The sequence below is a fragment of the Tyto alba genome, unplaced genomic scaffold (genome assembly GCF_018691265.1).
Source record: "Tyto alba isolate M040663 unplaced genomic scaffold, T.alba_DEE_v4.0 Super-Scaffold_11, whole genome shotgun sequence".
Taxonomy (NCBI): domain Eukaryota; kingdom Metazoa; phylum Chordata; class Aves; order Strigiformes; family Tytonidae; genus Tyto; species Tyto alba.
The window spans coordinates 12194137-12206302 of record NW_024881273.1 but is presented as its reverse complement, the minus strand read 5'-3'; the positions used below and the strand labels follow the sequence as shown (position 1 = coordinate 12206302).

At 46.1% G+C, this 12166-nt stretch overlaps 1 protein-coding gene across 13 annotated transcripts in view; it reads right to left on the bottom strand.

The window, feature by feature from the left end:
* Window positions 1–1934: 1934 nt before the first annotated feature.
* Window positions 1935–12166, bottom strand: part of ZNF618 (zinc finger protein 618) — a 162329-nt gene continuing 152097 nt past the window's right edge. For all 13 annotated transcript variants that reach the window (XM_032988690.2, XM_042787029.1, XM_042787028.1 and 10 more), the window contains one exon: window positions 1935–11349. In XM_032988690.2, the coding sequence (XP_032844581.2) occupies window positions 9836–11349 (1514 nt within the window). In that variant the 3' untranslated portion in view covers window positions 1935–9835. The remainder of the gene's footprint in view (window positions 11350–12166) is intronic.

Here is a 12166-nt window from a genome sequence, read left to right as displayed (position 1 = left end):
GGCTGTGACCTCTGGGTTTGCCCTGTCCATCCCACTCGGGAGCGTGGGCACCCCCCTCAGCTCCCAGCACCCCATTGCTTAGGGAGCAGCTGCCCTCACGGTGATGGACGATAGAAAAGCAGAGAGGCAGGAATTGCAACTACTAGGACAGAGACGTTACAATATCTGGTGTGGCTTAAGATGTACCGTTTGCCCACACGTCCCGGGGGCTCATGGCCACCACCCACACACAGACACACCGACGGGCAAGCACAGAGATCTTGCACCACACCTGGGCTGGTGCTCCCCCGCCGTGTTCCCATCTACAGGACCTTGGGATGAACAAAGCTCCAAGGAAGGTAAAGTGTTGAAGATTAGAGATGGTGAGTTAAATTAGGTTTGCTAGATTCATCAGTCCTTCTGAAATCAGAAGAATCTATGGCAAACCTCCAGCAGAGCCCGAATTCTGAGCCACCATTCCCTTTATTACTAGGGCTAAAGTAGTTGTGTCCTGTTAAGGCAGAAATTAGAAAATTGGAAAATAAAACAGGATTAGCTTAAGCCTTTTATGTTTCCATTTGCTATCTTATTTATCCTTTTAAATGGGTCAAGCAAAAAGGACAATTTAGTGGTGGAAGACACTGGCACGCCAAGGAGCGCTGTCCTCCTGTCTTCTATGCCTTTTGGCTATGCAATATCCACTTTACATATTTAATTTTCAAACAAATGCTATCTCCTATCTGGTTAGGATGTGAGGGCATCTAATCTTATTGTTTACTGAAATCACTTTTACATCAAATCTATTGCAAAGCTACAGCCATTCTTACTATTGTATTGTGATAGTTGTATTTATTATTGTGGCTTATCTTCACACTTGATCGTTAGTCAAGAGAGTTTATCCAATTGCTAGACTTACCGTCATTCCATGTCATTGAGTTTTTTCCCAACTAACAAATTCACTCCAGGTTTCCTAATTCTCAAGCAGAGTTATTTTCGTTTGTTTATTTTTCTTTTTTTTTTTGAGGGGGGGTGAGGGGCAAGATTAGAAAACCTCAAAGGATATCAAAACAGGTCAAAGAAAAGAATACATGAAGAATGACAACGTACCTTGGATTTTCCAGCAGTAGTCCCGGTCTCCTCCTCTGAGCCCTGCTCTACGTACTTGTTCCACACGGGATAACTCCCCGGTCGTTCCTGGCTTGTTTGGAGGTGGGTCTTGTGAGCTCCAGGCGGCAGCGGCTGCTGCGCTCCTGCATGCAAAACCGCCGGTGACCCCGCTCACCAGTGCACCTTTGGGACCCTGTGGGACACTTCGATGCACGTCAGGGCTGACATAGCCTCTAAGCAAAGATTTCTGTGCCCTCATCATTATCAAGAACTACCAAGGACCTTATCTTGTGGGAAAGAGTGAGCCTGCTCAGGGCCTGAATGCCTCTTCTCCTGGGGTGGAAGCAAGCTGGCAGTGGATCTGCTGATGCAAGTGAAAATCTCTGACCATGCTGGACAGAAAGACGGGACGTGTGAATTAGGACGATCTTGCCCAGCATCAGCCTGCACTGCCTTAGCAGCACGAAGGCCAGCTGAGCTGGATCTGTCCTGGTGGTGTGAACCCAAGCCCCGCAGCAGCACCCCCCGAACCACCCCCGCAGCTGGCCAAGCAGACCCCGTTCACCTTCTGCTACGTACCGGCGCCGCACTGGGGAGAGGGGCAGGCTCACTGCACTGGCAGCCAAGCGCGAGACAGAAGATGCTCTGCAAAATGCTTTGGGGAGCTCTGGGTGCACGGGGGATGCCGGGAGAAGCCCACCGTAGAGTTTGACGGCCGAGGAGTTCCATCACAGAGACTGCTGCTGAGATTTAGGTCACTTTCATGGACGTTCTCCCTCTTCACAAGACATCTGGCACTGGTGATGTCCCATTCATGTGCTCAAAAAATACAAACCCCCAGACACTTGTTTTTTTTCCTAAAGGTTGTTTTATTGTAAAACCATAAATACAACACTGACATGAAAATCCTCAAGCAACAGATGCTTTCTTACAGTTACAGTTTGTCTTCTGCCTTGGCATCAACTCTGAAAAGAATGTTGCAGAAACATGTCTCTAAGGTATCTCTGAATAACCAAGCTCTGGCCTGGAGCGCTCAGCTCGTTTGGAAGCTAAGTGGAACTATTCCTCCTCTCTTGTGGAATATTTCCATTCAGACAGCAACAGACTTGTAAAAACAGCAACATTTAAACACCTTGATTTTTTTTTTTTTCTTTAATAATCCTTTTCATTTGACGTCAGTCTAAGTTTCAAACAGCACTGAATTTATTTAGCTGTAAAAAAACAAAACAAAACAAAACAAAATCCTAAAAAGAAAAAAATCAGAAGAACTTGAGTTGGCCTCAAGCGTTCATATATCACAATGAAAATCAGCAACTCAACCCCGTGCAATATTGCTCTCTATTGAGTCATTCGATCCACACCAACAATACATGAGACTTCAAACAGGTTTTGTTTTGTTTATTAACACAGCAAGTGTGACATTAGATAACCTTTTAAATACAGTACATGGTACAGCGCGGGGCCAGCTGCCCGCACTTTTCCCCATTATGAAGACAAAGCCAGCGGTGGCGGTTTATAAAAATATTGTGTTGCTACAAAAGTATAAATTAATGCTACCGGTATTAAGAAATATTAAACACATAAAACTTATAAGGATTAAGAAAAATATTCATTAATACCTGTAGAAAACTCTGGCCTAAAAAAGATATTTTTTGTATATTTTTTGTATATTTTTTTTGTATTTTTTAAGATGACATGAGATTCTTGCACTCGCAGGTAGAGACACACGCAGGTGCATCTGTGGTATTGCCTAGAACATCTGCATCTACAGAAAGGAAGGAAATGCACACAAGTTACTGAGGGGGCGGAGGGTGAGGAGGGAAAGGAGAACATTGTTTGCCTGATGAAACAACAAGAATTCAGCTCCCAGCAGGGGGTTTCAGAAAACGGACATACGAACGAGGAACAGCTTCTCTTTTCAGACTGGCTGCAAACAAGGATTTCCTGATGGTTTGGTCTGTCGGCATGACACTTTCTAGCTACGGCGTGGACCACAATTCTCACGGTCTGGATGATGTGCGTTCCTCCTGGACTTACAGCCTTGGCTAGTCACCTGTCACAAATTTTTCAGTTCATCCGTTACCAGTTTTCCTTTTAAATAATTGAAAAGAAAAAAAAAAAAAAATTAAAGTCCCAGTAAGTTTAAAGGGACCATGGAAAACAGCTCCTAAGACTGTTGCTCCTTCCAGAACACATGCCTCCTTCCTTGAGTGGAAAGGTCCTTCTCCATAGATAGCAAGAAAGAAAAAAATCCCTCCTCCCACCCCCCATCCCACTGGAAAGAAAAAAACAACCATCCTATCCACACACATTGCAGAGACCACCACAAGAACTCCCAGAAGACTGAAAACAAGCTTTCAAGGCTGATGAGGCTGGAAGTGTCTTTTTAAGGAACTTTGGTTGTAAAATGAAAGGGTTTGACATGCCTGTACTCGACAACTCCACTGTAAAATACTCCTATTGTTAAGGCTGCTCTGCTCACCCGGGTACCAAGACATGCTGACCACTGTCAGTGACACTAGAACAATGGGAAGGAAGAAAATCCTTTCAGTCAGTGGTTGACGTTGTGCATCAATGAGCCATTTACATGACTCATTTCAGAAGCTATTCTAAAAAATTCAAACTCAGCTGCCTACAGATCATTAAACCCTAAAGGGTCTACTGGATACACCGTTGTCTAATGTGAGCAAAACTCTTCTGTCAAGGTATAAAACAAAGGACTCTAACAGGAGTAGTAAAAAACCCAACTAACCAGCCAAAGAAAAACCAAAATTAAACAGAAGTCCCCCAGACATTCAATATATAAAATTAAATTTCAGGGCAATACACTCTCATTGGTTTACCATTTCTGGCCTAGCATAAGCAAACTATCCCACAGTACTAACGAGGCATTCAACTCGGAGCTGTGCTTGGGTTTACCTCTCTGTAGTTTATTGTTTTGTTCAGTGACATTTCCAGAAGCCCCAGGAAGATGATAACCCGTGGCACGGGGACAGGCCCCACGCATTGTGAAAAGGGAGTTCTTATTGCTATGGAGCGACATCTTCAGAAATATCTGACACAGGACACTGCGACTCAGCCGATGTTTCTGGGCATTCCCAGCGGATCCTACAGATTCACGTAGCACAGAAAATGCACAGCAGAAGCAGCAAAACATTTAATACTCTCTCCCACCCTGATTCTTTCACCTTGGCAGTGTAAGGGTTGACAGGACATTTGCTCCTCAACTGGTGTTTTCTCCTCTGCCCCTCCCGCCAGCTGACCTCCCTTCTGTATGAAACCTGGTTAATGTCTATCCTGGAGAGCTGGGAAGGGTTCGGTGCCAGCGGTGGGTGAGCAGAAGGATGCGGAGGAGGATGCTCTGTGAATCCTCCTGGACCTATCAGGCAGGACTGGCATTTCTTACCTCTACATCCAGTCTCTTTTCTCTCAGCAGTGTTCAAAGCAGCCTTGTGCTTTATGGAGTGTGCTCCACGTAGCTGTACAGCCTTTTTTCAAAAGATACGGCTCAAAAACCATTCCCGTAACAGACTCCTCCTAGCTAAACACATTTCTCCTGCCTGAAAAGGTTTCCCAGAGTTTGCCTTTAGTGTCTTTTTGTCCATTTTCATTCCATTACTCCTAATTATTCCATAGGGAACAACCTGTCCCTTCCTGCATGTGCTCGCTCTGAATGCTCACAGGAGCTCCTCTCCACCTCCCTTAGCCAGAGAGATGCAATTAGAGATCTGATTCTTTCCTCAGTAGAAAGCAGCACTCCCAGCCTTTGAATAACTTGTTGGCTGCTTTTTTTATCAGTAACCTGGCACTGTCTAGCAATGCACGCAGCATTCCCCACGTAGCACAATGTCTCAGTCACCCTGCTCCTGTGCGACGCTATGTCCCGGCTGGCCTGCTGTGGGATCCAGAAAGTGGAAATGGTCCCTCAGACTGGGTAAGGCTGAGTGGACTCATCCACCAATATAAACTTACGTGGGAATTTCTTCTCGTGTTAAACCTTCTCTGCTATTCCAAGCAGTTGGAGAAAAACAAACCAGCCAACCTGAGACATCTCACTAAATACTCTATTAACTCAGATACCACAGTTTAGAGCTCAAGCAGTTTTCAGATGTGTCTCCCCTCCATTTTCAGTAATTCCCGATTTTTGAGAGTATCTGCCATAACTTCATTCGCAAAATTCACATAAGGATCATGACTCCCTGAGCTGCTTCTGGACGTATTCTCTGATCAGCAGGGGAGAACACCCAGCAAGCGCAGTTAAACCAGTGCAGGTGGTTCACGTGGATGCTTAAACCAATTTATCTCAAAGTTAAACTGGTTTAACCAGTAAATAACAGACAACTGAATTAGACAAAACCTGAGCCCACAGTCAGCTTTCACAGAAAGTTTTCCAGATTGCACTAGTTCAAATACAACCAAATCAAGTCTTCTTAAAACAGACAGACAGCTTTGACAAAAATGAAAGTTTACATCCATCTGAAACCAACCCAGGTGGAAGACACCAAGCCCATCTTGAAAGCCAGAACACAACTACTGTCTGCTGCCAGAGACACGGGGAGAAGAGACAGACACAGGAGACAAACAGGGCTCCATGTTCTCCATAGACCCTCTGGCTGCTGCGCTCACACATAACCAATCTTCTGCTTCGAAGAGCTCTGTCTTTGTGTACCACCTTCTCAGTTTTCTAGTAAAAAGGGTTTTCAGACACGATTGGAAGGCCCTTCATTCTTTACAGTTTATCTTCTGTTGGTGCTTGCTCCCCACCCAAAGATCATAACCCCTCCCAAAGCAAACCGTGAAGTCAGAAGTCTGCAAAGTCAGGCACAGAGTAAGCAGCAGAAACAAATGAATGCCTGGAGAACACATACACCATTTTTGTATCCCAACACATTTCTCAAGGGCAAGTAATGGAAACAAACAAGCAGAAGGCAAATTCCCAACGTGACCTACCAAAGGATGATCCCAATTCTGAGGCCTTCTCCTCCCAGCTCAAAGGGAGCAGAACCTCATGACAGCTCTGCCCAAATTAAGCAACCCTCTCCTCTCCAGTCTCCCACCACAGGATGGGCAATGCTCCTTACCACACAAGTGCTGCTCCATACCATTGAGCCATCACAGAATAGAATCACAGAATAATTTGGGTTGGAGTAACCTGGCAAATTAAGAGCTCCCAAAATTCAGACCTTGGTAAAGAATCTATCCTCCCTAAATTGCAAAACCAAGTCTTGAAGAGGGAAGGAGAAATAGGAACGAAAAAGCTTGGCATGTACGGTAAATACATGTGCTCCAGATGTGCTTCTCTCCTTTTAATGAAGCATGTCAGACAGAAGTCAGCCTGTGAACAGACACAGCAGGAAAAGCTCCTCTGAGCTGAACACCCTGTAAACACATTAAGACTCAAGAAAAGCTGTGGCTTCTTCCACTGAGTCGCTGGAGAAGGGAGCTGGCCAACCAGCTCCTCTTCTCACTGACTTTCCAGATTGCTCCATTCTAGGGCTTAAGGTTTTATCTTGCTTTTTCAGCTGCTAAGTTGAGTTTTTGTCTGGTAGATGAGGTTCTCCCAGTCCTATCGCTGCATGTCTGCTTAACATCCATCATTAGTGCAACTATAGCCAAAGTTGCCTTGGAGAGGACAGTTACTCGGATGGGGGAGAGGACCAGTCTATGCCTCTCTTTGGTCGTCACAGCAAGAAAGTTCCAGATCTGATGCCAAAACCACACTGTAAAAAGGGGAACGGCAGATGGGCCATGAGGTAAGGGTGGCTGTGGCCTTTCTGTCTGTCTGCCCTGGCTGTTCAGCCATGGTCCAGCTCACTGCTGTGCACAGCCTTGCACACATGACTGCAATTTTACCTCAATTCCAGGGCTTTAAACCTGTGCTAACTTCACTTTGTCCACTTCCCCACCCTTAATGCCTTGCAGACAGACAACACAATGAGGTCCAGTTGGCAAATCCCACAGAAGATATCAGCCTGTCCCTTAGCAAAGCGTTGGGTTTTGGAGCTTTTTTTTCAAAGAAATGCAAGGGTTTTGCACATTCACCTGAGCACTGAAGAGTCTGCGAGTGGCTGTGAGGGTCTCAGGTGAACTAAGTAAAAAGGTGTAATGTGCCATTAGGAGAAAGAATACAAATCCTGTCGCCAGTTCTGCCCATCAGCTGAGCTGCATGGTACACACTGTAGCCTCAAAAGCTAATTTTGCTTTGGATTCAACCTCCAGCCAAGTTTTCTTGCTGCAGGATACCTTGTGCTTTTCAGTGGGAACAGCAGCACAGCACAAATGCTTTGTAATTGGCATACATGTAACTTAGTTTTTTTGTTTGTAGTTTGAGACTTACTGTTTGTTACAGGTTTCTCCCGTATTGCAAGTGCAAACAGATGTGTTACCACAGACCCGGTGGCTGGCTGGGCAGGCAGGATTTGTATGGGAGAAAATAAAACCAGCAAGAAGAAAAGTTGGCCCTACAACCAACACCTCCATTTGCAAAAGCCACTGCCAGAGAAGTAAGATGTCCAAGTGCCTTTGCCTTGGCAGCTCATCTTCAAGTGCTGCTACTCCTGCAGTTGTCAGTGGGGCTGCAGACTGTGTCTTTTATGGCATCTATATGCAAAACTTACATTTAAGAGACAACTAGTTTTGTCCTGATGCCAGTAACAGTGCTGAGAGGCCAACCCAAATGCTAGACTCAAGCTGATAGTAGGTCCTATTTCCAGACTGAAAAGGGCAAGACAGCTGGGTGCAAAGAACTATCCTCAGTGACCTTGACCTAGGGAAGGTCTCTAGCATGCAAACTGTTCCCCGTGTCTGAGCCCCATGGCATGGAAGCTGTCAGTTAGTGCCTGTCAGGTTCAAGACATCTGCACACAAAGCCTGAGAGACTGGGTTTGCCATTTCTCATGTCTTGGGACTTGCAACTTCTATTACAACCAGAGCTGGGCAGGTGGGATCTTGTTCTTGTTGAACACATCTGTTCAACAGCAGCATTTCAAAAAGGGCCCCCAGTCTCACCACTGCACTGTCGGCAGCCAGAAAACACCCTTGCACTGTTGGAGGGCTTCAGCCTGCCTGCTCAGAGCTGAGCAAGTCCATCCTCCTGAACCTCTGCTGCTGCTCTGCTGCCACTGTGACTGCTGCTCCAGAGCACGCTACTAGGAACAGGAAAGATCACTTCAGAAATAAGAATTTGCTTCAATTTGCTTCTGGGATACAAGTCCCAGTGATGAAAAATTAACAGTTTGGCACCAGAAACTGGGAATTGTCCAAGAGGCACCAAGCCTGACAGCCTGCAGAGGTCCCATCCAGCAGCCCACAACCTGTGCCTATGGGCACTGGACAGAGCAGAGCACTGGCCTCAGTGGACAGCAGAGTGACTGAGATGTTTTTATGTTATGATGATCTCTAATTGCATTTGGGGTGAGCCAGTAAGTGTGAACGTGTAAGAGCCTGTGGCCTTCCTAGCCAGAACGATTCAGCAACATAGTAAGTAGTGTAATGCACTATAGGTATTAAAAAGACATTCGTGCTACTAGAGGAAACCATTCCAAATAAAATGGGAAGATATTCTTTGCACTCAATCAGGAACACTTACATTCAGAAGGATCTCTGAGCCCATGCACTTCTCTAAGCTTCCTTCAAACCCCAATTTGACAAAACTGATGACCTTTGTTCCCCTGAAAAATCATACACCTTGGTTTGTCCTTGGCCTTGTGAAGGGTGTTCTGAGTGCGTGTACTGAGAAACTTTTTTTTTACAAAAAGTTTAAGTACAAGGGTTCTCAGTGGCAGCTAGCAGCTTGCTGGTGGCCCACAGGCACCTGCGCTGTCACCACTTGCTTGCTTTTCCTGGTTTCTAGCTTTTCCATATAAGCAACTGTTGTGATTCCCATAAGGATATTATCTAATCACAAACGGGCTGCTCTAGAACAAGTTTGAGAACCCCTGAGGTACAGAATTTACAGAGAAGCTAATTAGCACTGGGAATTCAGAAAAGAAGTTACGTGTAAAAAAATAAATTCAAGAAATGTAACAATTACAGACATTTTCTGCCATGAGCCATTTCTCTTAGTTTTAAATCAAACTTATAATCACTAGCTAACATGTTAAATTCAAAACCAGGAATGGAGACAGAAGACTAACTTCTGTTTTTTGGAGATAACGAATGTGAAAAAGTTAAAAATAAAATTTAAAAAACCCTTAAAGTCTCCCTTCCTGATTTCTAAAGATACTGGTGTTCATAAAACACAGCTGCCCTGATAACATGCACCGTATGTCAAGAAGGCTGCAGACAAATGCCCTCAAGGTGTACAGTTATTCAAAGGAGCAAAGTCCAGTGCAGAACTGGTCTGTTCAATGTAGTCTGATTATCCATGGCAAGATGGCCCAGGGGACAAGAGGAGAGGTGGGGTGGAGGAGAAACAAAAGAAACTTCAAGTCACTTTAGATCTCAGCTGCCTGAAGACTTTAGAACATCAGCCTCCCATTCGTCTGCCCACTTGAAAACATTAGAAAGTCTGTCAAGTCCACACACTATCTATGGAAAGGAGCACGTTCCTGGCAGAGGGCTGTCTCTCTCACGTGCTCAGCTTTCCTTTCAAACTTAATTTTATATATATTTATATTTTTATATATATATAAAAAAGCACTTGGTTTCCAGGGGCATTCATAATGAGGTCCACAGTGTTTAGAACTTAAAATTCTTTTTCTTTGTTTGGAACAGTGTTTTAAAGTTTTGTTTTAATTAAAAGACAGTCTTAAAGCATGTTGGACTTCAAAAACATGAGTTTGTTCATGTCTTCTGGACTGAGTAGCCGTCTCCTTTTGATTAAGAGAGCCTGCTCACACATATTTACACATTCGCTTCTGGCACCAACAGCAGGCACTGCTAAGAGCCAAAAGGCTAGCTTGGCTAGTTTTGTATGCTTTTGGGTAACACACGACCAGTACTGAAACAGGTCAGGGGTGGCCTGGAAAAGAGGTTCTTGCAAATAATCATAGACTTCATTTTTCCCGAACCAATCTTCTTCCTGAGCTGCTGTGGCTTCCCCTGCTGCCCGAGGCTTCTTGGTTGAAGGTTCAAATTCTGTTTCTTCTGCCCAGGACTCTTTCACCTCATTGATCAACTCACAGACCTTGCCAATGATCTCTTCGTGCTGGTATGGTGGGACAGGCCGCAGCTTCTGCTGAGGGTCTAAGATCATGGCTACCTTGTGTGCCGAATGAACTTTGAAGTTCTCCTTCAGCGCCTCCAAGAAGAGGTGGCAGAGTTTGCTGACTACGCCAGCATCATTAGCTTTGGAAGTGAACAGTTTCTCCAGTTTGACGTAGGTGGGCAGTACCAGCTGCAAGGTGGGCCGGCTCTCATTGCTCAACTCAATCACCGCCTGTTTCACCGGAGCCAAAATAGCTGCCAGGTTGCTGAGCAGGTGTTTGTTCAGGTTTTGGATGAGGTTCATCTTCTTGGCCCTGCTGTAGAACTCGCAGATCTGCTCGTAGCGCTCGTGGACGAGCAGGAGGGAGTCGGTGACCGAGTTCCAGCAGGGCGGGGGAGAGGTCTCTTCCAGGGAGCCAAAGGTCTCCTTCGAGAGGCCTGTGGATCCTGCCAGATCTTCACAGACATTCAGGAGCTCGATCACTTCGTGCATATTGCGAGCCTGTAGTGTTCGCTTGTTCAGCACACTCTGCACTACTGAGTTCAAGGCACAGGCCGAACAACGCAAGCACATGCCTGCCTTGGAGAACGCAGAGGAATTGACTTTGCAGTCTGTGACATACACCGTCCTGATCTCTGACATCACAAACTCTGAGAGCACGTTCTGTACCCAGTGGTGGATAAAATCACCATTATCTCGAATGTCTACGCCCTTAATTCCCAGGACGTAACTCTTGATGTGGTTGCCTTCCACCTGGTAAGCTGTCAGGATGTAGCAAGAATCGGGGCCGATGCTCTGTGAGTGGCAAGTGACACCGATGCCAAGGCACGCGTTGCTGCCCAGGGCACAGGTGACTTTCACTTTCACTTGGTTGTACATCCGAGGCAAATGCTTCAGAGCCAGTGTGTTGAAGTTGCCCAGGATTTCGGTGACAGAGAAGGCACCATAGCGAGCTCCACTATCCACCAGTGTCTGTGCTAGCTTGATGAATTCCTTCCCGCTCACCACGCTCAGAGCCCCAAGGTCAGTGCACATCACCCTCAGGAGCCTCTCGGCAATGTTCTGCCGCTCCTTCTCTGGGATCGCGCTGTTCCCTACTGAACCGCTCGCGGATGCTGCAGTGAAATACAAGGAGGGAGAGAAAGCACCACATGAGCACCCCTCCTCTGCAACAGGACAGAGGAGGAAGTCACAGAAAATTCTCAGACAGACCCAAAGAGACGGAACGTGCCCAGATGACATCCCCAACCCTGGGCTTCTTCCCTCAAGGGTTTCTGGACAGAGGAACCTCCAGAGACAGGTCTTGCTCTTGCTCAGAGCAGCAGGGAGCTCACCTGCATGGTCTCCCTGGTGTGGGGACTGAGGCAGCGCACACACTATCTACTCTCAATCCACTGCCTGAACCAGGGACATCTCTGTGGTGTTCACTGAGGAACTGGCCAGGTAATGTATGGGGCTGGTGGTCACAGCTTAGCCCAGCTGGAAAACTGGACATCTTTCCATTTTTATGATTTGAGCCTCTTCTTTGAGGCAGTTATTTTAAGAGGAGTTGCTTCAGTGCAGCATACAACTTCCTCCACCATCTCAAACAGCGCTGAAGCACAAATTTCCATTTCTTCCTCTGAACTCCAGCAACCCTGCTTTTTGTGGCTGATTTCGGGCAACATGAATGTCATTTTTGGCCATACCAGAACACAAAACGGCCTTGGTTTTGTATCACCCTTCCCCTTGGCTGCTCAGCTTGTATGCTTTGGAACTGATTTCCCACAGGGCTGTATTTTCCTGTGGGGAAGCACAAGCTCACAGGATGAGCTGGGGATAAAGCCAGACAGTGACTACCTGCCAGCACAGGGAGTGACAGGTTATGCCTATGTCACACCATGATGACTGGACTCGTTTGTTAACCCCAGGAAGTCTGACCTTGGATCAGAA